The following is a 24,358-nucleotide window of genomic DNA, read 5'->3' on the forward strand; positions in this document are numbered from 1 at the left end:
CCCCAGCCCGGCCTGGTCCCAAGCTCCCCGGGAGCTCTGAGGTGGGCTGAGCGGGACCCGACGTCCCGGGAGGCGGGGTGCTGACCCTGAGGACCCGGCCCACAGCTGGCGTACCAGGCATGGGTGACCAACGCGCAGACGGTGCTGAGGAGGCAGCGGGAGGAGCAGGCGAGGCAGGAACAGGCAGGGCAGCCGCCCGCAGGTGAGTCTGGGGCGCGCGGGGCGGGCGCCGGGCGCCACGGGGCCGCAAGGCGCTGACCAGCACACACCCCTGTGCCCAGGAGGCGGCCTGGGCGCGGAGGCGGAGCCGGTGGAGGGCCCAGACCAAGAGGCGGCTGGTGCGTGGGCGCGCCCAGAGACCGGGGGGGCGGGGGGCCGGGGGCCTCCCACCGGCAGCCTCTGCAGCGCCCCTCTCCCCTGCCCCCGCTGCAGGCCACAGCCACGTGATGCAGCGGGTGCTGAGCGCCGTGCAGTTTCTGTGGGTGCTGGGGCAGGCGCTGGTGGACGGGCTGACGGACTGGCTGCGCACCTTCACGCGGCACCACCGCGCCATGAGTGACGTGTTGCGCGCCGAGCGCTACCTGTACACGCAGGCGCTGCTCAGGGTGAGCGTGCGCGCCCACACCCCCGAGCCCCGGGCCGGCCCCTCGCTGGGGAACTGCCACCCTGAGCCTCTCGCTGCCCCGCAGGGCCAAGAGGTACACCGGGGCCTGCTGGACCAGCTCTATGCCAGGGGTGCGGAGGCCGCACCACCAGGCTCCTCGGGGGCCCGAGACGCACCCGGTGCGGCGGCAAGGTGGGTGTGGGCTGGCGGGGCTCAGGAGGCGGCCGGGACCCGGCGGACTCGGGCAGAGCCGCCCCGCTGTGGGCGCACGGACCAGGAGGCGTGCGGCCTGCCGGCCCCAGAGCCCGGGCAGAGCAGAGGGCGGGCTGCCTCCCTGTGACCGCCCTCGCCTCCCGTAGTGGGCCGGGGGCCCAGGAGCCACTGAGCGCCGCCACGGAGGCCACCGGCGGCCCCCTGAGCACGGGGTGCAACGCCCGCAGCAGCGGCGAGGACGCGACCGCCGAGCCCGGGGCTTCCCTGCACAGCTCCCGGGAGCTTCCCGCCGGTGCTTCCACCCGGACCCGCACCGCCAGCGAGCTGCTCCTCAACAGGTCGGTGCCCAGGGTGGCCGGTGCGGGGGGCTGGGGGGGCGGCGGGCGCTGGTGCGAGAGGGCCTGGGCGCGGCTCCCCGCAGGCACCTGCACATCCAGGAGCTGGAGGAGGCCCAGCAGTTCGAAGCGAGGCAGGGCCGGGCGCTGCGGCTGCTGCAGGCCGCCTACCAGTGCGTGGCCGCCCACTCGGAGCTGCTCTGCTATTTCGTCATCATCCTCAACCACATGGTCACCGCCTCGGCCACCTCCCTGGTGCTGCCCGTGCTCGTCTTCCTGTGGGCCATGCTGTCCATCCCGAGGCCCAGCAAGCGCTTCTGGATGACGGCCATCGTCTTCACCGAGGTGGGCCGTGGCCCAGGGGGGCGGGGGAGAGGGAGTTCTGGCCGTGCCATGCTGAGCCTCCTCCCCTGCAGGTGACCGTGGTCACCAAGTACCTGTTCCAGTTTGGCTTCTTCCCCTGGAACACCCACGCGGTGCTCCGGCGCTACGAGAACAAGCCGTACTTCCCGCCACGGATCCTGGGCCTGGAGAAGACCGACGGCTACGTCAAGTACGACCTAGTACAGCTCATGGCCCTGTTCTTCCACCGCTCCCAGCTGCTGGTGCGTCGCCGGGGACGGCAGGCGGGCACCTCCCGGCACACACCCCACCTGCCGGGAGGCAAGCCTGGATGTTGCGGGTCCCGGGGTACGGCCACGCCAGCCATCTCACCTCTCTCCGCCCCCACCCCCCTGCAGTGCTACGGCCTCTGGGACCATGAAGGGGACCAACTCTCCAAGGACCACGAGCGCGGCACTGGGAAGAAGGGGGTTGAGGAGGAGCCGACGTCACCAGGACCCCAGGGAGAACCAGGGGTGGCTGGGGCCCTCACCCAGTACCACATGCAGGCGGAAGCAGGGCATGGGCCCCCAGAGCCTCCCGTGGAGCCCAAGCCCCGAGACCCAAAGCCGATCAGCCTGCGTTTCAGGAAGAGGAGAAGGGAGAGCACAGAGCCTGTGGAGCCCACAGCCATTGGTACGACGGCCCTGTCCCTCCACGGCCACTGTGGCCCAGCGGGTTCCCACCTGGAGCCGCGGCCCCCGCCGCGTTCCCGGCCTGCCCCACGTGGCAGGTGACGCAGCCCCGGCTGGCCCACTGCCAGCGACCTGGGGACGTCTCTGTGTTCATCTCAGCCTGCTGGTCCGTAAAGTGGGGTGATCCAGCCCCCTGGGGGGTGGTCTCGGGGTGGCCGGGAGTCAGAGCTGGGCCTGGAGCCCCCGGGGCTCCCGTCAGCAGTGGCTGCTCCCACAGAAGGCGTCGTGGCGGCGGCCCCGGGGAGCGAGAGGTGGAGTCGCCCCCGGGAAAGGGCGAGAGCCCTGGGGCTCCGACTGCAGAGCTGCTGCCTGGCCCTGTGAGTGACCGTGGCAGCCCCCGGGCCAGGGCGGGTGGGAAGGCGCAGCTGGGGGCCCCGGCGCACTGAGCCCACCGCCGCCTGCAGGGCCCAGAGCGTGTACCGGCCCCTGCACTGCTTTTTCCACGACATCCTGCACACCCAGTACCGCGCGGCCACCGACGTCTACGCCCTCATGTTCCTGGCCGACGTCGTTGACTTCATCATCATCATCTTTGGCTTCTGGGCCTTTGGGGTGAGCAGAGCCCAACACCCCCTCCCCCCCCCCCCCCCCCGCCACCACCCCCTTCCCCCCGCCACCCCCTGACCTCTGCTCTCCTGGCACAGAAACACTCGGCAGCCACAGACATCACGTCCTCACTGTCAGACGACCAGGTGCCTGAGGCCTTCCTGGTCATGCTGCTCATCCAGTTCAGCACCATGGTCATCGACCGCGCCCTCTACCTCCGCAAGACTGTGCTGGGCAAGCTGGCCTTCCAGGTGGTCCTGGTGCTGGCCATCCACCTCTGGATGTTCCTCATTCTGCCCGCGGTCACCGAGAGGTGGGTGTCTGGCCGGGCCGGCGCTGGGCCCGGAGACCTTGGGGCTCCGGCTTCAGGCAGGGCGCCCTGACCTGGCCTTCCCGCCCCTGCAGGATGTTCAGCCAGAACGCAGTGGCCCAGCTGTGGTACTTCGTCAAGTGCGTCTACTTCGCCCTGTCCGCCTACCAGATCCGCTGCGGCTACCCCACCCGCATCCTGGGCAACTTCCTCACCAAGAAGTACAACCACCTCAACCTCTTCCTCTTCCAGGGGTGAGTGTGGGCGGGTGCGGGGCGCCGGGAGTGGGGCGGTCTCCCGCGGGCTGTCCTGATGGTGCCCGCCCTCGGCAGTTTCCGGCTCGTGCCGTTCCTGGTGGAGCTGCGGGCCGTGATGGACTGGGTGTGGACGGACACCACGCTGTCCCTCTCCAGCTGGATGTGTGTGGAGGACATCTACGCCAACATCTTCATCATCAAGTGCAGCCGAGAGACCGAGAAGGTGCCCGGGCCTAAGGCGGGTAGTGAGGGACACTGGTCACTCCCCACTGGGGCAGATGGGCCACACGACAACCAGGTGGTGCTGGTGGTCCCCCCCACCCCTCACCTGGGGGCTGCCAACCCACGACCACATGAGGCCAGAAGGTGCCTCTTAGAGGGAACGGTGAACTTGACCCTGTTGGGAACAGGCAGCTGACCAAGGTCTGAGCAAATACCCAGAAGCCTGGCCTCTGGTCTTGGGCGCGAGGGCTGGGAGATGGGGTGGGCACCAAGTATCAGCCGAGGTCCCGTTAGCAGCTTTACTGGGGGACGGTGGGCGCAGAACCTGCCCCATCCACCCGTACAATTCAGCGATGCATAGCACGGTCACAGAGCTGTGCCACTGTCCCCTCGGGTCTAACCCCGGCCCAGGGCTCCAGCAAGAACCCCTCGCTGCAGGGATTTGCCTGTTCCAGAAGGTTCGTGCACATGCAGTCACGTGCCCCATAGCCCGGGTCTGGCTTCTTTCGTTCTAGGGGGTTCAAAGCGCCGTCCGCGTGGCCTGTGTCAGGACTTGGGGTTTTCATGGCCGAGCAGCTTTTTATCACGTGACTGAGCCACCTTTCTTACACCACCATTCCAAACTGTGAAGGAGGCTGGGCTTCCGTTTTGTTGATAGCAGCGAGTGTTGCTGTGGATGCCTCAGCCCCTCGGCCGCCCCACTCCCCCCCACTGCGGCGTGGGGGCTGCCGGTCTCCCCACGTCCTCGCCAGCACTTGTGACTGAGAGGTGACTGCCTCAGTGCAGTCTTGGTTCTGGTGGCCCTGATGGCTCGTGGCGGTGACACTCTTCTCCCGTGCCTGTTGGTCGTCTGCTTTGCCCCTTGCGTCCCTGGGTTGTCTGTCGTCTTATCGTTGACTTACAAGAACTTCTTTTCTGGACGCTATAGCCCCTCTCAGGCAGGATTTGCCCCGAAGCCTCCCGTTCTGCGGGCTCTCTCTCCATGGTCTCTCCCCCTCCCCTGAAACACAGGAGTCTTTCTCTGACGTCCAGTTTTCTGCTGGTGATCGTGCTCGTGTGAGGTCCGAGAATCTCTCACCAGATCCTGAGGAATGAAACTTTGCCCCTGGGAGTTTTACTGACCGTCCCATCTCTCTGGCGTGTCGGTGTCCATTTGTCCCAGCACAACCGTTGACGAGCCTATCCTTTCCTCGCTCGGCGCGAGGGTCTGTTTCTGGGTTCTCGGCTGTACTTGGCCGGTGTCTGTGCACGCAGAGGCCACGCTAAGTGCTGTTCCAGGCTGTGGCCGCGTGAGGACGGCCCCCGGAGCAGCAGGGGGTGGGGGTCCGGGACGGGGCGGGGGGCGAGCAGAGCTGAGGCCCTGACCCACACCCTGCCCCCCCAGAAATACCCGCAGCCCAAGGGGCAGAAGAAGAAGAAGGTGGTCAAGTACGGCATGGGCGGGCTCATCATCCTGTTCCTCGTGGCCATCATCTGGTTCCCTCTGCTCTTTATGTCCCTGGTGCGCTCCGTGGTCGGCGTCGTCAACCAGCCGATCGACGTCACCGTCACCCTCAAGCTGGGTGGCTACGAGGTGAGCCACCGGTCTGTCCCAGCCGGGGAGCAGGACGGTGGGCCAGTCCCACGTCACTCGTCTTTAGAGTTCCACGCGGCGCTGGCAGCCAGGGGCCGAGGGGCTCCCTGCAGCGTCACGCCGTCCCCTCACCGCAGCCCTTGTTCACCATGAGCGCGCAGCAGCCGTCCATCGTGCCCTTCACGCAACAGGCCTATGAGGAGCTGTCCAGACACTTCGACCCGAACCCTGTGAGTGGGCCCCGGGCTGCACCTGCGGGGGCGGGGGGCGGGGTGGAGGGGGCCGCCGCTCGCTCAAGTGCCGCCCCGGGCCCAGCTGGCCATGCAGTTCATCAGCCAGTACAGCCCCGAGGACATCGTCACGGCGCAGATCGAGGGCAGCTCCGGGGCGCTGTGGCGCATCAGCCCGCCCAGCCGGGCCCAGATGAAGCGGGAGCTGTACAACGGCACCGCCGACATCACCCTGCGCTTCACCTGGAATTTCCAGAGGTGCGGCCCGGGCTGGGGCAGGACCCGGGTGGGGTGTGGCCCGCCGTGGGTCACGCTGTGTCCTGGCCCGTAGGGACCTGGCCAAGGGCGGCACCGTGGAATACACCAACGAGAAGCACACCCTGGACCTGGCTGCCAATAGCAGCGAGCGGAGGCAGCTGGCCAGCCTGCTGGAGGGCACCTCGGACCAGTCGGTGTGAGTGGGGGAGAGCACTGGGGGGGCGGGGCCTGCCAGAGGGCACCTGGGACCAGTCGGTGTGAGTGGGGGAGGGGGCACCGGGGGGCGCTGGGCCTGACTCGCCCCCCCCCCCTTCTCCCTGCAGGGTCATCCCCAATCTCTTCCCCAAGTACATCCGTGCTCCCAACGGGCCCGAGGCCAACCCCGTGAAGCAGCTGCAGCCCAGTGAGTGTGTGACAGCGAGTGCATGCGAGTGGGGGGTTGGCGCCACCCCGGGCAAGGGTGGGGGCCCTGACGGACCCTGGCTCTGCCCCAGACGAGGAGGCCGACTACCTCGGAGTGCGCATCCAGCTGCGGAGGGAGCGCGTGGGCTCGGGGGCTGCCGGCTTCCTGGAGTGGTGGGTCATCGAGCTGCAGGACTGCCAGGCCGAATGCAACCTGCTCCCCATGGTCATCTTCAGCGACAAGGTCAGCCCGCCCAGCCTCGGCTTCCTGGCCGGCTACGGGTGAGTGTGCTGCGCGCGAAGGCGGACGGGCGGCGGTTGCAGCCTCCGCGGCCCAGGACTCACCCCGCCCCCGCCTGGCAGGATCATGGGGCTCTACGTGTCCATCGTGCTGGTCATCGGCAAGTTCGTGCGTGGCTTCTTCAGCGAGATCTCCCACTCCATCATGTTTGAGGAGCTGCCCTGCGTGGACCGCATCCTCAAGCTCTGCCAGGACATCTTCCTGGTGCGGGAGACGCGCGAGCTGGAGCTGGAGGAGGAGCTCTACGCCAAGCTCATCTTCCTGTACCGCTCGCCCGAGACCATGATCAAGTGGACCCGCGAGAAGGAGTAGGAGCCAGGGCCCCGCACCCAGGCAGGAAGGAGCCACCCGGCAGACCGCCGGGCCCCGATGCTGCTGCCGGAACGAAGGAAGGAAGGAAGGAAGCTGTGGCCCCTCCCCCGCCCGGCTCAGGGCACCTCCTCGTCCCCGAGGGCCCCACGCGGCTGGCACGCTGGGCTGGGGCTGGGGCGTCCAGCCTTCCCCTCCCCACGAGTACTGTAGGGTTTTCTAATTAAAAGTATTTTTATTTATGCGATCCGCGCCCCCGACTCTTGGTGGCCCCAGGCTCGGCTCTCGGCGGTTTGCATCTCCTCAGCACCGTTCTCCACCAGATACTCCTGGATCTCCTGCGAGGCCCTGGGGGAAGCCACACGCTGGGAACCTGCCGCCAGGTGCAGAGGCCCAGAAGGACCCTCCCCGCCCCCCCCAACACACACACACACACACACACACACACACACAAAGGGGGCTCCCCCAGCTGGGTGGCTAGCTGGTACCTTTGGCTGCGGAGCTGGGCCTCGGCCAAGATGTAGGGTGGCAGGAGGTCCAAGGAGGGCTGCGACAAAGAGCACCGCCGTGGGTGAGGGGCCGTGAGGCACAGAGCCCCGGGGGTGGACCTCTCCTGTCCCCACCCGTGGGCGGGAACCACTCACCACATCCTTCATGTTCGCACGGCAGCCATAGCACAGCTGCTCGATGACTTGGGCTCGGGAGTCCTCCCTGCAGGAGCAGAGCTGTACGTGACCACCTAGCCTGGGCCCTGGAAGTGCCATCCCCCGCCCTGGACAGCTGCGTGGGGCCGGCCGTGGGGCCGGCCGTGGGGGCAGGACGGGGCGGGCCTTACCTCCCGCAGGGCCCAGCCCCCCGGCAGCGGTCCTGGGCACCGCCCGCTTCTGTGGGTGCTCCAGCCCCAGCCCGCGGGGTGGGGGGCTGCGTCTGGGAGAAACCGGAGGTCTGGGCCCCAAAAGCCGTGGCACTATCTGCAGGCAGAGAAAAGCTGAGGATCCTCTGGGGACCGGACCCCGCCTCCCACTTGCCGGGGCCCCTCCCCCTCCACACAGACCAGCAGCGTCGACGTCCAGCGTGCACATACAGAGCAGGCAGCGGGGGCCGGCGGCACAGCCGTCGCGGGGGGCCTTGACCAGCTTCTCACTCGTCCTGAGGGTGTGGCAGACAGGGCGCAAGGCATCGTCAGGCTGGGGCTCCGCTCCCACAACCTGACCCTGGCACGGGTGTTCGTGCACACGCGCGCGCACACACACCTGTACACGGTGCTGACGGTAGACGGGAACTGGGCTTGCAGCCGGAGCAGGAAGCCCTCCATCAGGCGGTGGACGCTGGCCTTTTCGGGGGCCTAAGGGGAATCAGATGAGGGCCGCAGGAGTGGCACCCCAGGCCGGGCCGAGGGGCCACAGCTTCATGCTGGCAGCCCCCACGAGCACCACGTCAGGGCTGGAGTTGGCCGGAGCACCCGCTTCTGAAGCGTCCCGGTTGCTGAACGCAGTGGCTTTCACAGATCGTGCCGTCAGATTTCTCCAAGATCCGTCCTGCCCGTCCTACACCTGAGAGCCCTTCCCGGAGATGCAGGCACCTGGGGGCCAGCCACCCCACCGCCCCCCGGCACACCCCCTCTTCCTGGAGGACAGCAGCCCACCTCTGCACTGCGGGGGAGTGCCCTGCGTCTGCTCCCAGAATGCCGGGCACGCCGCTGTTAACACTGAGGTCTGAGAGCCAGTGTGGACACGGCTCAGGTCACCAAGGGGTGCCGGCGACCTCTGACCCCATGCCGAAGGGCGGGGGCCCGCCCAGGTCCTGCAGCTCACCTTGGTATCGATGGCGGGGGTGAAGACGGAGGGCACAGCAAACAGGCGATTGTAGAAAGCGACCTCCTTCAGCGTGTGGTCGCGCATGGGCCGCACCACCACCACGTCACCGTGACGCTCATCTGAGAAGCCCTGCGGGGGGCGGGGGCACGTCCCTCACCACCCCCACCAGACGGGCTCGCAGTCCCTCCTTCCCTGCTCCGCGAGGGAGACCCCGGGGCTGACTCTCAACACTACTTCCAAGTGACAGGGGTCAACAGGGTCCCTGAAAGGCCTGCACCCGCGTACCGTGTCCCAGGCGAGAAAGGCCCCTCTGCCCAGTGCCAGGCTGGTCATGAGCTTGATAGCCAAGCGGGTACAGCTGTCTCCTGTCATCACCTTGGAGTAGCCATGGGTCCGGGCCACGTGCAGGATCAGATGCGTCCTGGAGAGCACAGGGTTTCAGGGTCCAGGTGAAGCCAGGCCAAGACCCCGGGAGGGCGGGGGGCTTACCGCAGGGTGTGCAGAAACTCTTCTTTGGCCGTCAGCGTCTTCACGGAGCCAAACAGTCGGGACAGAGCCTCGGTCTGGGCGGCTGGCGGTGGCCCCGCTGGGTCCTGGGACTCCTGGGTGCCAGGCGGGCTCAGCCATTCCTCTCCCTGGGCGGGGCTGGGGCTGCCCCCTGCCCTCTCGGTCCCTAGCGTGTGCTGCTGCTGGAGGAAACTATCCACAGCCACCTTGTAGGTCCCCACGGCCCCCACTGGCTCCTGGGCAGAGCAGCGCAGCACCGACGGTGACAGACCGAACACCTTCCGGGGCAGGGGGACAGCGTAAGGCCCAGCCCACCTCTGCGTGCCGCGACTCAACAGGCCCCTCGCATACACCCCAGGAGCCCACCCTCCAGGGGCCTTATCAGACACAGGCCCGCCCACCTCCTCCAAGGCGACAAAGTGCCACGGGAAGCCGAGGGTCTGCAGGATCAGCTTCATTTCAGCCACAGTTTTTGCTCTGTCCTCCGGGCTCTGCCCACAAGCCGCTCCCTCTGAAAAACGGCAGGCGGGAAGGAGTCACGGCTATAGAAGAGCCGGAGACAGGACGGGGCCAATGCCGTGTGAGACATCCTACGTGGCTTTTCTGCAGGAACAACAGCTAACCTGTTCTCCTGGGGGAGCATTTCAGAGCGGGCAGTGGGTTCACGGTCATGGCACAGGGAGGTGTGGGGAGGGGAGGCCTGACTAACCACAGTGCCAGAGATCCACCTGGGAGCCTATCTCAAGGGAGCAAGGTGGGGGGCAGGTTAGCGACTGGGCCCTGGGGAAGCGAACTTGCCCATCCCTCTCGGGGCCCCTCCGTCTCACTTGGGGCCCTTCCGGCCTGACTCTGATAAAGCTGATCGTGGTAAGACAACAACCGTGCCTTTCTTGCCGGACACGCGTGGTGTCTCCAAAAACTGCCCCCAGCAGGGCCTTGCTAAGGTCACAGCACCCGCTGTCTGAGTGGGGCTCATCCTGAGCAGCGGGGTAGGGGTGAGGGTGGCCACACGCACCATCCACGTAGATGACCCCCGGCACGAAACGCAGTCGTTTGGCAGAATCTCGACTCAGGCCCTGGAAAGAAAAGGGACAGGAGCTCAGCCCCCCAGTTAGAAAACACAGGACAGTTTCCCGGCACAGACCATTCTCTACCTCGACTGAGGCCCCCTGGGAAGTGGTGCTGACCCCCACCTGGGGTGGACAGGCCATTCAGAGGAGGTGCTGTCAGGCCCCACAGGGAGGCCATGCATGCGTATCTCACTGCCCCCGCATGACCTGCTCCTCACGAGTCAGTCCCTCCCTCCTGGCTACGTCCCGAGAAGCGGCCTACCCAAGCACCTCTGGCCACCGAGAGTGCGACGGAACAGCAGAAAATCCAGGCACTACCAGTCAGAGGGAAGGGGGCCACCACGTGCCAGACAAAAGGCCAGGTTCAGTGGGCCGTGACGCGAGAGTGGAGCACCAACCAGATGCACCACACCGGGGACCCCAGGACAGACCGCCCCCATGGCCGCAGCCCCTCTAATCTGCGCCTCTCAAGGGGAACGCCCAGGGTCTGTGTGTCCCAGCCCCGGGTCAAGACCCCCAAGGCGGCCAGCATTCTGCGCAGGCCGCCGACTGCCTGGAGCCCAGCTCTGCACCCAGAGCACCTTCCTCACTCTGGCTCCCCACCCGACTTAGCCACCGGGGGGCCCCGCTGCTCACTCGGGTCTCTCCTTAAACTTCGCAAGGAGGCTGCCCATCCCCAGCCAGGCCGGACCCCTTTTGGGTTCCCCAAGGCACCTGCTCCTATGTCACAGTCTCGTCCTCCACCCAGGACCGGGGGGAAGCCCATGACCTGACAACACCCCAAGCGATGCTCCACCGTGCCGCGACACCGTTCTGGTGATAATGACTCTACACGGTCAGCAAAGTACTAAACTGAGGCAGAGCTGGGTCACTCCAGACGCAGCCCCAGCACGTGCACCTCTTGTACACACATCGAGGAACCCTCCGGTTGTCCCGGCTGCTGGCGGGCTGCTCCCACAAGCTCCAGGCAAGAGCCCCTCAGGGCAGGGCCCCCGACCCTGGAGCTTGGCTGGGCAGCAGCAAGGCCCCTGGAAGATGCTGGAGGGATGTACCTCAAGGACCTGCCAGACCATGGAGCTGGATGAAGGCCCCCCAGACCATGCCAGGAGCACCTAAGGGAAAAGGAACGTCGCTGGAGGGCACCGCATCTCCAACAGGAGCGTGTCCACCGTCCCCCCCACCACCCGTGCACGACAGTGGGAAGGGACACAGGGATTGAGAGCCAGGGCCCGGGGGGGCTGGGCTTTCCAACTGGGGACCCCACAGAGGGGTCACCCCACACGCTACCTTCTCTCCTGGAAAGATGAGCCGATTCTTCCCCAGCACGGCTCTGAACTTGTGGACGTAAAACGCCCTGAAGCAGTCCCTGCAACACAAGCAAGCAGCAGCTGCAGGGGCGCTGCCCGGGCGGCCCACCTCCTTGCCCAGACGGGGAGGCGGCCCGAGACTCTGCCTGGCGTTCCCCTTCTTTTACCAACTTCCGGCTTTGACCGGAAGCATCTTGACCAAGGCTCTGCCCAGCAACTGCCAAGGGAAGCCAAGCTTACGGGGTTCTCGCCAACTGGGTCTGCCCCGCGATCAGCCCCACACTGCAAGGGAGGCCTCCCTTGGTCCCCAGCTACCCTTACTCGTGTGAACTGATGCCTGGGGGGCTCGCAGCCCCGGTGCCACCCGCACCCCCAAACGCTCAGGAGGGCCCGGCTGGCAGAACAGACGGACACAGGAAAGTGCAGGGCAAGGCCAGCCCGACCCTCCCCTAAGCAGAGTTGAAGGTCCCTTCCGGGACCCCCATGGGGAGAAGTACTATCCCTCTGGGTGAAGGGGGAGCCCTGAACAGGCTGTGGGGTGAGGGCGTCCCAAAGCTCCACACTGGCCCAATGAGCTGATCCCATCTGGACCAGAAATGCCGGGAAGCTCGTGCCAAACGCACAGTCCTGGCTGCTTCTTCAAACCTACAGAATCAAAGCGCTCAGAACCACAGGCCTTGGGAATCTGTGTTGATGATAAACCTCCCAGCTGGTTCTCATGTTCACTAGGTCAGAAGTGCTCAGCCTTGGCCACAGGTTAGAATCACTCAGGCCAAATACAGCAGAATGTGCCAGAGTGAGGCCCAGGCACCTGCATTTGAAAGCTCCCTGGCAAGCCCAGCAGGGAGTCAGGGTCAAAGACAGCACCCTGAAAAGAGGGAGCAAGGTGGCTCCGTTACAACTGCCCCACACCTGGGGCTGCACCCCTAAATCTACTTTCTTTTTCCCATTAAGACACATCAGTGTCTACAGCAATCCCCACCCCCACCGCTGAACAGACACCACAAGGAGGGGTGACCCCGGGTCCTTTGTAACTCAACTCAGTGTTTAATAAAATGTTGGGACCCTAGGTGACCAGCCATGGGCAGTGACTCCCAAGAAAGTCAGGCGTGGCAGACTCCTGAAACCAACAGATGCTTGACTCACTCCCCACTTCACGGGGCACAAAGAGAACCCTGTCGCTGCCCACAGGCAGGGGGGAGCTCTCAGCCCAGAAGGAGCTGCTGTGGCCTCTTCTCTGTTTAGAACAATCATCACTTCTTAATATTTTTTCTTTTAAGAATTTATCTGACAGAGAGGAACAGAACAAGCAGGGGAGGGGCAGAGAGAGAGGGGGGACGGAGGATCTGAAGCAGGCTCTGTGCTGACAGCACAGAGCCCGATGTGAGGCTCAAACTCACAAACCGTAAGATCATGACCTGAGCTGAAGTTGAATGCTTAACCGACAGCCACCCAGGTGCCCTGGAACAATCGTCACTTTTTGATGTTCTAAGTGATTAAAGCTTGCCTTCTTTGCTTAAAATGTATATTCTAGTGGCACACACCAAGTCCACTGGGTTCCCAAAAGATGGCTGGGGAGGAGAAAGTTTTAGGGAAAAAAAGAAACAAAAAGCTCAGTCCCTTCAGTTTCCCTTTTGGAACATTCTGGAAAGTAGAGTCTAAGACTCTTGGAGACTAATTTTAAAAACATGAGCTGGTCACTCGTTCAACAAAGGTTCGTCTCCCACCCAAAGCACGAAACGTCCGCAGCAATTAACACAGATAAACCAGGAGCCTGGTCCTGCCCTCATGGCGCTGTGAACCCAGGGGAAGCAAACAGGTGTTGGAGGAGCTCTGATTCACTGCTGACAAGTCAGGGGCCACAAGACGGCCTCAGAGAAAACAGAGCATGTTCATAACAAGGTCCTCTGGGAATCAGCCTCCTCTGCTCCCCTCCAAAGTCCCGCCCCCCCCCCCCCCCACCTCAGAGCTTGAAGAAAGCTGCAAACCTCCCTCCATCCCACACAAGTAAAGTAAGTGGCCCTCAGAGCAGCTGGCCAAGATCCCAGGATGCTCTAATCTGCCCCGAGATGCTCATCCTGACTGTAACTCACCTCATCCTCACTGCCAACTGTCCCCTTAAGAGCCATCAGATACCTTCCTGCCACTGAATCCAGAGCTGGATAATGGGAGAATTATGGGGTGCCCGTGCAGCAAACCAATACCCCCACCCCCACTCACCAGAGTCACCGGGAGCGATGTTAGAAGTACAAGTAAGGTGATTACATGCTCTTTAAAGCAAGAGGTCAAGACACAGAGATGGGGACAATCCTGGCTGCCGAGTCACCCCGTGTCTGCCTCCCACCCACCTCCACGCCTCACCTGCAGAAGGCGTCTCCGGCTCGGATCACCACAACGGGTACGCCTTCCTTGCACTTCACACACTTCAGCTCACGGCTTCGAAGGCTTGGGGGAAGAAGGAGGCAAGAACACAGGTTGCAGACCTCCCTCCGGGCAGACTCTGGGGAGGCGGCGGCCCGTTTTCTCACCCCAACCTGGCGTATGAGGAGTTCTTGAGGGCAGCTGTACACACACCAGCCAAGGCTTGTGCCTTACCCTAACTACCAGTATGAAAAAAGACGACGGCCGTGGAGGGTATCTTAGTCTGCTAAAGCCAGCTCAGGAAAGCACATAAAGGCCACCTGTCAATCTCGCCAAGGCAGGCATGACACACCACCGCTTGCCCCGTGTGGATCTGGAGGGGAGAAGTGGAACCAGTGCGTGGAAGCGACAGGGAGGCCGACCTCCTCTTCGACTACGGAAAGTTCGGTCAGCGCTGGAGCCGTCCGCACTGGCGGCCAGAATTACAAGTGCCAGGGGGCAGAGGGAGCCCCCTCCTGGGGTGTTCACCGCCAGCTACACGGGCACTCCCCGGGTGCCGCGGAACGAGGTGCAGCCCCCGCTTGGGACGCCAGGGCTTCCGGGCCCCCGGCCGTCTCCTGGCTTCCCGGAGCGCAGCTCCCCGGGCAGACGGCGCCGGGAAAGAGAGGGGCCGGTGCGGACGCCCGGCTCTCACCCAGGCCGCGGCGGCGGCAGTCCCTCGGGCGCCGGGTCCCCGTAGTCCTCGCCAACCTGGCACATGGCGGCGCTGAGTCCCACCGTAGTAAGCGGCGGCGACGAGGAGACGCGTCCTGATGACGTCACCGGGACGCCCTCCGGACTGCGCTCGGCCGGCTGGGGGCGGAGCGCGCGCTGACGGCGCCAGCACCGCGGCGCCGCGGCCTTGATGAGCGGGCCCGGGGCGGGGCGCTGCCCTGATGACGTCAGCGCGGCGCCGTCGCGGCCGTGACGCTCCGAGCTGGCCGGGCCGGGCCGGAACAGGGGCAGCGGCGGCGGCAGGCCTGGCCCCGGGATGGCGATGTTCCGCAGCCTGGTGGCTTCGGCTCAGCAGCGGCAGCCGCCGGGCGGGCCGGCGGGCGGTGACAGCGGCCTGGAGGCGCAGTACAGCTGCCCGATCTGCCTGGAGGTGTACCACCGGCCTGTGGCCATCGGCAGCTGCGGCCACACGTGAGTGCGCCGGCCTCCGGGAGGCCGCGGGGCCGGGACGCCGCTGCGGGGAGGGGATCCGCGCCCGCCCCGGAAGGGGCCCGAGGCCCGCGGCCGCCGGGCGCAGCCCGGGAGCCAGGCGCGCGGAGGGCTCGGGCGGGGGCGCGGGGCTCCCTGCGCAGCGCCGTCCGGGTTCGCCCCGGCCCAGCCTCCTGCTCGCCAGTCCCGGGCGACCCGACCACCCGGTCGGCGCACTGGGCGACCTGCAGCCCTTCCCGGTCCCGGGGCCCCTGGGGTCTGCTGACGGCTCGCGCGGACCTATCTGGGTCCTCGGAGGACGGAGGGCGACCTCTGCGCCAGTCGCCTTCGATCCGGTCCACCGGAGACCGGGGTTGGCATTTGTAAATAAATGTCTTGTGGTTTCTGTTACCAACTCCTTTTCGGACCCGCTGTCTGCTTGTCTTGACTGCAGAGGACAGGACTCCCCTAAAGTTAGGAGAGGGGCTTGTTTGGACTCCTGCGATGTTTTCTTTTGTTTTGATGGAAAACTTGAGTCTTAACCGTCATTGAGCAGCCAGGCCGTCCTGGGCGACCAGGGTTTCCGACTGCACCAGGGCCTACAGTGGGCTCCTGCAGGGTGTTTCAGCAACGGAAACCTGAGGATGTGGCTCTCCTCCCAGCTGAGAGCTGCGCTCAAGTCTTCTCGGAGCTGCCAGCCTTGTTGGAAGGGAGCCGAGATCAGGGTCTACTCTGCGACTCTCTCCTGGCTGAATAGAACAGCTCTTGAGTGAAATTAGCAGGGCGGGGAGCGGGTCGGGAGGGCTTGGTTGGCAGCACTCGGGGCTACGGAGGAGGCCGGGCTTTGTCTTTGGATTTCATCCCCCTGGCACCGGCACTTACCCAGCCCTGGGCCACAGCATTCCAGTCTCCTGGTGGGCACAAATCTGTGTTCTCTCTCTTTTTGTCTAAGTAAGTCTTTTCTTAAAATGTGGTCTTTAGAATTCAGCCCTATACAGGATTGCTGTGGAAGCATCATCTCCTATAACCCCCTCCCCGACCCATGTTCTTCTTGGCAGAATCTGAGCTCTCTCTCCTATGTCTAAGGTGGTCCCGCCAGAGCCTCTTCTTCTACAGTTTCTTCGTAAAAGACTTCCTCCCTAGCTCTCCCTGCTGGCTTGTTTTCTTGGCTGTTCTGTCTCTGACTTTTCTTCAGCTGCTTCTCTGGTGTCGTGGAGGCACATGTGCAAATAAACGCAGGTTCAAAGGCTCACGCTTCACCTTAAAAAAGATCTGCTGGTCTGGTTATCTCTTCCGCACAGCTACCTAACTGTAAACAGTCTGCCTCCGCAAAACAGGTTCTGATGGTGAGAGCGGCCGTGTGTGGGCAGCACCGGACAGAAGAGGAGAGGGCACGGTGGGGGGCTCATGGTCACGAGGCCCTCAGTGAGGCCTGTGGCAGAGCTCCCAAGAACTCCCCAGGAACCCCAGAGGGAGCTGGTTATTTCTCATGCCCCCGGGACATCCTGGGCAGTAAGTCACATCTGGAACCAGAAGCCTCGTGGCTGTTTATTACCCTCTGATGCCGTCCCCTAACAGCCTGTATCTGTTTGGGTAGCTCAGCCCCGGGCTCCCTCTGGCCTCTGGCCGCCTTTCATTCTCTTACCAGCGCTGTCCATCGGTCCTTCCACCTCAGTGTCCTCACCAGCAGCCCATGCCCACAGGTCTTAGAAAAAGCAAAACACTGACTCTTAAGGGTGGACACAGGGAATGACAGACTTGAGTACTCTGTGTGCCGTGGCCTCTTGGGGTAGGTGCTGCCATTCTTTCTTTGGTACAAGAGACCGTGTTCCCAAGTGTCACGGCAAAGCCAGAGTTTGTGCCCAGGCGGTCAGGCCCGGGCTGGCCTCTTAGCCACGCCCCCTCCCCCAACCAGTGCTGTTACAGCAGTGACCTTAGAGACCCTGGGGACTGCTGAGCCTTACAGCCCCCTGCCCATCGGCACCCAGACCAGCGAGCAGGCTTCTCTGGGCAGAGTCCCAGAGTCCCTGCCTGGCTGTCAGCGAGCCTGTGCTTACCTGGGTCTGCACATGGGGACCACGACGTGAGCCATCGACACCATCCGAAAAGGCTGTGGAAGCTGGGCTCTGCCTCAGGACAGCTCCGGGTGCCTGAGGGCCCGGCCTGCTTGCCTTCTTGGGCCCCTGAGACACTGGCCTATCCTGGCACACCAGTGCGTGCGGGAGGCTGGGGCGGGAGTGACACATCGCAGGTGCCGCTGGAGTCCATGTGCCGGCCGTGTGGCTTCTCCAGTTGGGCCCGCGGGTCTGGTGTGGGAGAGCAGACCCCTCGGCTGGCTCTGTCCGTGGACAAGCCCCTTGGCATCGGCCCCTTGGGCACGTGCGGGCAGAACCTCCTTGGAAGAGGCGGGCACTGCCTGTTGCCACTCAGCACACCACAGTCAGTGTGGACACCTGGCCGCGCGGGCCGATCACAGAGAGCGGCCGGGTTCAGGCGGGGTCCACGTGCCTTCTCAAGACACCCGAGCTCCCCCGCCTCCTCCCGCTGGCACAGAGGTGCCCTTCACACAGCCTGTGCATCTCGTCGGAGTCGTGGCCCTCAGGCCTGCCCTGGACCCTGCCTTCCGCTGACGACGTGGTCATGGCTCGTCCCGAGTGCTCCCGTGGCCTTGCCTTCTACGCATGTTTTCACAGCTTTGTTGACATTCAGTCTCATGTGCACAGTTCAGGGCTGCCTGGAGTGTGCGGTGTTGAGCAGTCCTCTCCTGTCAGCCCTCGATCCCTGCTGTCTCCCCAGGAAGAAGCCTCACCCCTGTTAGCAACCAGACCCTGGCGCCCCCGCCCCAGAAACCACCAGTCTACATTCTGCCTACGGGTGACGGGTGGGTCTGTTCTGGACTTTTCACGCAAACGGAATCATACACCACACGTCCCGAGTGTGGTGATTCCGAGGCTCACCCCGGGGCGGCGTCCTCCAGTCCTCCACTCGTCCTGGGTTCCTTCACCTTCACACGTCTGTGGTCTGTGTGTCCATCACCCACGGACAATATGGCTTGTTTCCACCTCGTGGCTCTCGTGGCGATGCTGCCGTGGCCCCCACTGGGATGGCAGCTGGGCTCTCCTCCAGTGACTGGGTGGAGAGGGCGGCCTCCCTCGGCCATTAGGCTGAGCAGACCCTTGAGGCGGTGAGAGCGCCAGCTCTGGGCGGGTGGGCGCCTCGTTACACGCCTGCCAGGGGTGCCTGGGGAGTGCGCACCGGGTGAGGTAAGGGACGGGCGGGCGCTGTGGGGAAAAGGCTGCTGGGAATTTTCTTGGCCTCAGGCCGAGCCGGGCCTTCTCACATACAGTGTGAGTGCAGATGCTGATGAGCTGGGGTGGGGGGCGCCCCAGATGCCAGCGTGTGGGAGGACGGCCCAGCCCTGGGCAGCAGGAGTCCTCAGCTGCCTTTTCCTGGGAAGGAGGTGGGAGAACGCCGACCGCTTAGCTCAGCGGAGTGGTCTGTACCCAGGGGAGCCCTCTCCTCCCGTGTCCCTCCCACCCCGCCTGCAGGGTGCACACAGGTGAGAGGACAGCTGGCCTCACCCTGATGCCCTGCAGTGTTTCTCGTGGGTGTGGGCCTGGCCCCGTCTCGGGGCTGAGCGCTCACTCCCCTGGGGCTGTGGCGGCTCTGTGTCAGCATCTGCACATTCTAGGTCGGCATCACAGCTAAGCGGTCCCCACGGCGCTTCCTAAGAAGCTGGACCGACGTGGTCCTGCGATCGAGTTCCTTCTTGCTGCCCCCCTGGCTGTCTTCCAGCCTGGCGTTCCCACTGCCTGAGTGACAGGCAGCACTGAGGGGGTGGGGGGCGCGAGGGCTTGCTGCCGTGGCCCAAGCACATCTGTGTCCCCTGGCTGTCCTCGTGATGTGGCATCTCCAGGACAGTGCCAGGAGCTCAGGGCTGCAAAGAGCCTCGGGTGCCTGAGTGCGTGCCCAGGGCCATGAGGATCCCTGCTCAGCAGTCAAGACCCTAAGCAAGGCCCCTCTGTTGCCACGCTCAGGCACCGTCCCACGGCTGGTGACACTCAACCTGGACAGCTTTGGCCCTGCCTCGTCCAATGAGTCTTGGCCCTTGGAGCCCTGCGGTTTCCTCTCCCAGAACTTTTCATGATCTCACTCTTGAGAATTTTGTGGGTGGAGTGTCTCCAGGGCCCTCTGCGCTGCCCCCGCATCCCCAGAGCAGCTGAGGCGCTGTCACCACATGGCCGTGAGATGGGCAGGCTGAGCTCTCCCGCCGCGGCTGGGGCTTTTGCTGGGCGCGGTGCCGCAGGGCCAGCACGGGTCCTGGGGAGCCCGGCCACTGCTGCACCGGCATCCTGGGTATGGCGGCGGGCCCCAGAAGCCCACAGCTGGGAGGGGACCTGGGCTTATTTTTTAGCCAGAGGGCAGCCGTCGGGTCAGTAGGATTTAGGAACAGAAGTGACTGTCGCCAGAAACGCGCCGCTGACGGCAGAGGGGAGCTGCCCTGCGCGCTCAGGCCGGTGTCCCCTGCCGCTGCAGGTTCTGTGGGGAGTGCCTCCAGCCGTGCCTGCAGGTCCCGTCCCCGCTGTGCCCGCTGTGCCGCCTGCCGTTCGACCCCAAGAAGGTGGACAAGGCTGCCCACGTGGAGAAGCAGCTCTCATCCTACAAGGCACCCTGCAGGGGCTGCAACAAGAAGGTACCCCCCTCCCAACCCCCCAGGGCCTTCCCGGGGCGATTGCGGGCTCTGGTCCCACTCTCCCACAGAGAGGAACTGGGCTGGACTGCTCCGCCCCTCCCCCACAGCACCACTCACTTCCGGCCTGGCTGGCCACATCCCCCCACCTCTCTCCCCACCCCCTGCTGCCTGGCCCCGGGTCTTCCGTGGTCGTGTGGCTGATTTGGGGAAGTGCAGGCCGGGGGGCGGGGCCCCAGGCCTAATGGAAGGGAGCATCTCTAGTACTGAATGCCCCAGCCCTGGGGGGCACTCGGTGGCCTTTGTCACCCACCCTGGCCTGCCTTTCTAGCGGCCCAACCCCAGGAACGGATTTTGACTTTAATCTCTCAGCTCGGCAGGTTGTACCAACTTACCACAACAAAAAGCAGCCCCTGGTTGCTTTGTTCTAAAGGTCAGGGTCTGGGCGCGCAGGGGCCACCCTGGGTTCTGCAGTGAGGCTCCTTGGCCTCTTCCCTGGCAGGTAGGCCTTCTCCCCCCCTCCGAGAGAGAGCAGGCAGGGCCCTCCCATCGTTTCCAGTGTGCAGTGGCCCTGCCCTTCGCCCCCGTGTTCTCAAATGTGTCCACGCACGCAGGCCATGGTGGTGGCCCGAGCAGAGCTGGGAGCCAGGCTGCCGTTGGAGGCCCTTCTGTTACCCTGGACAGCTGGGTGGGATGATGGCCCAGGGGTGGGTGCTCACACCCTCCTCGCTGCTCCCTCGGTCCTGTGAGCGAGCTTTCCATTTGTGAAACCTTTCCTCTCGGCCTTTGGGCATTGACGACGGGTCACGATTGGTGGCTTTTACCGGTGCCGTACTTATTCCTTTTCTGCGGTCATTTGCTCGATCCACACCGAGGCCCCTTTTCCCTGCCCTGAGCCGGGTGTCCCCCATTGGCCAGAGTGTGTGACCTGGGCCTGGCTGAGGAGATTGTGCTGTGGCTGGGTTCGGTGCAGTCTGGTAAGGAGTTCTATCACGTTCGTCTATGAGAGAATGCTGTTCATCAGTTTCCGTTATGAGGGCTGTTTCCCCCAAATAAATGCTCTTCTGGTTTCCTCAAGGACTGCCCCTGCCCCTCTGCAGCCCCCAAGGGATCCCAGCTGAGGTGTGTTCCTGACTGGTGGCTGGTGGCCGGATGGCTTGAAGCCGTAAGCGCCTGCTGGGGGGGTGTCCTGACTCTGTGTCTCGTCTCCAGCAGAGACACCAGGCCCCTAAATGAAGCCTCTCGCTGCTTACACAGCACTGCTGGGCCACGAGCATCGGGGGCAGGGACTGGCCTGCTTGCTCACTGTCCTCCCAGCCTCTGGAGCCTGACCCCGACCCTCTTCTCTGCCTCCCTCTTCCTAGGTGACGCTGGCCAAGATGAGGGTGCACGTTTCCTCCTGCATGAAGGTCCAGGAGCAAATGGCCAACTGCCCCAAATTCGTCCCCGTGGTGCCCACATCCCAGCCCATCCCCAGGTAAGCACCCTGCTCCAAGTGCTCAGAGCCCCTGTCCCTTGTGGGGGCAGCTCCCAGCCCATGTTGCTGTCCCTTGAGGAGGTAGAAGAGGCTGTTGTGTCCCCTCTGTGGAGGGGCCACGCAGGCTCACAAATCACCTCCCAGCAGGGGAATGCCGTCCCCAGAAAGGCCAGGGTTGGACAGATGCCCTCCCAGGGCCATAGCCACATTGAGCGAAGGGAGGGGACCCAGAGTCTGGGGAAGAGGGTGCCGGGTGAGGTGCCCAGGGGTGGGCAGGGCCCAGGAGGGCAGTGGGAGTGGCCCCCACTCACCTCCCCCCACCGCCCCAGCGCCGTCCCCAACAGGTCCACCTTCACTTGCCCCTACTGTGGCGCCCGAAACCTGGACCAGCAGGAGCTGCTGAAGCACTGTGTGGACAACCATCGCAGCGACCCCAACCGCGTGGTGGGTGGAACCCCGCCCCCGCCCGGACCCAGGGAGGGGGCTGCTCCCGCCCGAGCGCTGCCTCAGTAGGGCCCTCTGTTCCAGGTGTGCCCCATCTGCTCGGCCATGCCCTGGGGGGACCCCAGTTACAAGAGCGCCAACTTCCTGCAGCACCTGCTACACCGGCACAAGTTCTCCTACGACACCTTTGTGGTAGGTGCCCAGCCCAGCTCGCGGCCCCGCCCCATTCCAACCCAGCCCCGCCCCTGGCCCCTGCCCGCAGGCCCCCCCAATTCTCACCCAGCTCCGCCCCTGGCCCCCTGCCCGCGGCCCCGCCCCATTCTCACCCAGCCTCGCCCTGGCCCCGCCCCATTCTCGCCCTGCCCCGCCCCTGGCCCCCTGCCTGCATTCTTACCCAGCTCGCCGTGCCCCTGCCTGAGGCAGCAGCTTGGAGGAAGCTGGGCACGACTTCTGGGGGCGGGGGCCACCTATGTGTGGCCCCTGGAGGGCCTGGGGGCTCGAGCTGCACTGAGCAGTCCCGCCAGGGCCTCCTTTTGTTCTGCTTGGTCACCCCGCCCCCCACTGGGCCCATCAGCCCTCTTCCCAGGCTTTGCATGGTGGTGGGCTGGGGACTAAGTGCCTGTGGGAGGGGACAGGCAGGCTTCCCTCCTAGTGCCTGGAGAGGAGCTGCCTGGGGCCTTGTCCCTCCCTCTCCCACCTGTGGCATTTCAGAAACCTTGTCCCACTACCCCCCCCCCCCCCCCCCCCGCGGCCTGCAGACCCTCCAGCACCCCAGCTGTTGGGGCTACTTGCTTTCAGCCCTGTCACCCCGTCCTAATTGCCAGGGGCCCCGGACATGCCCTGCCCCTCTGCTCAGTTCAGAACCCTGGTACCTGTGTCTGAGGAGGAGGAGCTCACACCTCCCACAGACCCGCCTGCGCCCAGCGTCCCAGCCAGGTGTCCGAGTCAGGTGTCCCTGTAAAGAACGTTGGGAAGCCAGATGTGGGTCCCATGCTGGGCAATACTTTGACATCCCTCGGGGCTGTCAGTAGAGTGACTCCGCGACTCTGGATGCGGCTGTCCCGTCTGGGGCCCCGAGAGGCCACTGCTGCACCCCCGTCTTCACTTCCTGTCTTGCAGGACTACAGTATCGATGAGGAAGCGGCCTTCCAGGCGGCCCTGGCCCTGTCTCTCTCCGAGAACTGAAGGCACAGCCCAGCCCCGGGACCTGAGCCTTCCCACCTTGGGGGACGGGGCGTGCGGTCTCCCTGAGGCCCAGTGCCTGCGTGGGAGTGGGAGTGCGCCTCGGGGACCAGGCGGGGCCTCCGTTGTCGCAGGAGGGGCGGCCCCCGAGCCCGTCGGGCCGTGTCCTCACGGGGCGGCCACCAGTGCTCCTGGCCGGGCATTGCTGGTTTCTTCGGTGCTTCGAGCTGAGCAGGTGGCCCTGGTAGGGCCGGCTCGTTGGGCCTGGGAGCAGTCGACTGTCTGTCTGTCTGTCTCAAAGCCATGATGTCCTCCCCGTACGCACGGAGACCCGTCCTGCCCACGCTGCGTCCCGCAGGCCTGGCCGCTGCACGGGAAGCGCGGGAGGGGAGCCCTGGCCGGCATCTGGCAGCGCTTTCCCTTTGCGCGCACGGTACTGGCTTTTGTGATACCTGGAGATTCTGGCCTTTTTCTACGTCACCCAGTGTGAGAACCTTTTCACATTTTATAGAACAGCTACTCTACAAACCGCAATCCCGCGTTTGACCAGGGGCAATAGTATTTTTATGGAACATTTACAGAATTATATTTTTTAAAAAAAAGCAATCAAAAATAAACAGTGGTGGGGTCAGTGCAGGGGAGGGAAAGAGGCGGGCAGACCTCGGAGCCCTAGCGCGGCCGCGGGGCTTTGCTGGGGTGCGCGCAGGACCGCGGTGGCCAGGGTCCCTTTCATAGTCGCCAGGAAGAAGCCCCCAGTGCCCCCCTGGCTGCTCACAGTGCAGGCCTCCTCCTGCCAGGGTCCTGGCCTCGGCCCCGCTGTCACCTTCCCAAGCGGACCACGGACCACGGACCGTGTAGGCCACCCCGGGGGATGATAGGCGGGGCTGGAAGACGCCATCTCACTCTTTTCGGTTCACGGCATAAATTATTGCTCTTTTAAAAAAAAAACGTAAATAAAACGTTTCAAAGCATCTATAGCAACCTCGATCTGTGGGTTCATCTGGGAGCATTAACGGTGGTGCTGCACCCTTGTTTAAGGTCTGCAGGGGTGTGTGTGTCCCCACACAGCTCCGCTCAGGGCACCTGCTCCAGGCCCCTCCTCAGGCTTCCCTCACCCCGAGGTGCTCGCTCACCAGCCTGTTTCGGCCTGTCCCAGATACGTGCTCGTTCTTGAACCACGTCTGGTCCCCCGTGACAAATGTAGGCAACCCTAGGCGCGGGTGGCTCTCACCTCCTTCCTTGTTGTGAGATGCAGTCCCCTGAGGCCGGCAGGCTGGTCTCATTGAGGCTAGCTCTGAGGCCCGGACGTGGCCACAGCGGCCGGCACGGGGTCTCTGGGAGGCCCTTGATCAGCAGCCACTGTCCCCACGGCTGGCTCCTGCCACTCGGTGGCTTCCCTGGTCTTGCCTGGTGCTCTCGGCCCCAGAGCCTCATTCGGTGACTAGAGGGCAGAAGGAGCCGTTTAAATGTGAACCAGGGGTGCCTGGCTGGCTCGGTCGGTGGAGCACGTGACTCTTGATCTCAGGGTCATGAGTTCGAGCCCCATGTTGGGTGTAGAGATGATTTAAAAATAAAATCTTCAAACGTGAAATGTTCACCCAGAGACGGTGCTCAGGGCCACCATTGGTGCCACGGGCTCCTGCTGTCCCCCACGTCACTCGGGCCTTTGAAAGCCGACAAATATC

At 64.5% G+C, this 24,358-nt stretch overlaps 3 protein-coding genes across 7 annotated transcripts in view; 2 read left to right on the plus strand and 1 right to left on the minus strand.

Moving 5' to 3' along the window:
• Window positions 1-6,883, plus strand: part of PIEZO1 (piezo type mechanosensitive ion channel component 1) — a 54,333-nt gene extending 47,450 nt beyond the window's left edge. The window contains exons 32-51 of the mRNA XM_027075801.2: window positions 106-202; window positions 282-338; window positions 433-605; window positions 690-796; window positions 964-1,155; window positions 1,239-1,497; window positions 1,569-1,757; window positions 1,893-2,266; window positions 2,345-2,545; window positions 2,633-2,780; window positions 2,873-3,087; window positions 3,180-3,338; window positions 3,417-3,564; window positions 4,948-5,136; window positions 5,274-5,366; window positions 5,452-5,624; window positions 5,698-5,820; window positions 5,948-6,027; window positions 6,119-6,308; window positions 6,390-6,883. Of these exons, the coding sequence (XP_026931602.2) occupies window positions 106-202; window positions 282-338; window positions 433-605; window positions 690-796; window positions 964-1,155; window positions 1,239-1,497; window positions 1,569-1,757; window positions 1,893-2,266; window positions 2,345-2,545; window positions 2,633-2,780; window positions 2,873-3,087; window positions 3,180-3,338; window positions 3,417-3,564; window positions 4,948-5,136; window positions 5,274-5,366; window positions 5,452-5,624; window positions 5,698-5,820; window positions 5,948-6,027; window positions 6,119-6,308; window positions 6,390-6,639 (3,417 nt within the window). The 3' untranslated portion in view covers window positions 6,640-6,883. The remainder of the gene's footprint in view (window positions 1-105; window positions 203-281; window positions 339-432; window positions 606-689; window positions 797-963; window positions 1,156-1,238; window positions 1,498-1,568; window positions 1,758-1,892; window positions 2,267-2,344; window positions 2,546-2,632; window positions 2,781-2,872; window positions 3,088-3,179; window positions 3,339-3,416; window positions 3,565-4,947; window positions 5,137-5,273; window positions 5,367-5,451; window positions 5,625-5,697; window positions 5,821-5,947; window positions 6,028-6,118; window positions 6,309-6,389) is intronic.
• On the minus strand, window positions 6,852-14,567 carry CTU2 (cytosolic thiouridylase subunit 2). Of its 3 annotated transcripts, XM_027076401.2 has the most exons (15): window positions 14,393-14,567; window positions 13,699-13,782; window positions 11,318-11,396; window positions 11,083-11,142; window positions 9,976-10,036; window positions 9,362-9,471; window positions 8,943-9,238; window positions 8,739-8,874; window positions 8,451-8,582; window positions 7,890-7,981; window positions 7,691-7,785; window positions 7,472-7,607; window positions 7,281-7,347; window positions 7,125-7,183; window positions 6,852-6,984 (listed from the first exon to the last, which is right to left on the minus strand). In XM_027076401.2, the coding sequence occupies exons 1-15, from the start codon at window positions 14,455-14,457 to the stop codon at window positions 6,876-6,878; spliced, it is 1,581 nt and encodes a 526-aa protein (XP_026932202.1). In that variant the 5' UTR covers window positions 14,458-14,567; the 3' UTR covers window positions 6,852-6,875. The 3 variants fall into 3 exon arrangements, with proteins under 3 accessions (XP_026932202.1, XP_053065918.1, XP_026932203.2); XM_053209943.1 differs by lacking the exon at window positions 14,393-14,567 and having other exon boundaries at window positions 7,721-7,785; XM_027076402.2 differs by lacking the exons at window positions 11,083-11,142; window positions 11,318-11,396; window positions 13,699-13,782; window positions 14,393-14,567 and having other exon boundaries at window positions 9,846-9,980.
• Window positions 14,568-14,640: 73 nt separating this feature from the next.
• RNF166 (ring finger protein 166) lies at window positions 14,641-23,648 on the plus strand. Of its 3 annotated transcripts, none has more exons than XM_053209947.1 (7): window positions 14,641-14,883; window positions 19,417-19,573; window positions 20,649-20,735; window positions 20,935-21,047; window positions 21,377-21,491; window positions 21,576-21,683; window positions 22,611-23,648. In XM_053209947.1, the coding sequence occupies exons 1-7, from the start codon at window positions 14,729-14,731 to the stop codon at window positions 22,674-22,676; spliced, it is 801 nt and encodes a 266-aa protein (XP_053065922.1). In that variant the 5' UTR covers window positions 14,641-14,728; the 3' UTR covers window positions 22,677-23,648. The 3 variants fall into 3 exon arrangements, with proteins under 3 accessions (XP_053065922.1, XP_053065921.1, XP_026932209.1); XM_053209946.1 differs by lacking the exon at window positions 20,649-20,735 and adding an exon at window positions 19,943-20,072 and having other exon boundaries at window positions 14,643-14,883; XM_027076408.2 differs by lacking the exon at window positions 20,649-20,735 and having other exon boundaries at window positions 14,644-14,883.
• The last annotated feature ends 710 nt before the right edge of the window (window positions 23,649-24,358 follow it).

This window comes from Acinonyx jubatus, chromosome E2 (genome assembly GCF_027475565.1).
Source record: "Acinonyx jubatus isolate Ajub_Pintada_27869175 chromosome E2, VMU_Ajub_asm_v1.0, whole genome shotgun sequence".
In the NCBI taxonomy this organism is placed as follows: domain Eukaryota; kingdom Metazoa; phylum Chordata; class Mammalia; order Carnivora; family Felidae; genus Acinonyx; species Acinonyx jubatus.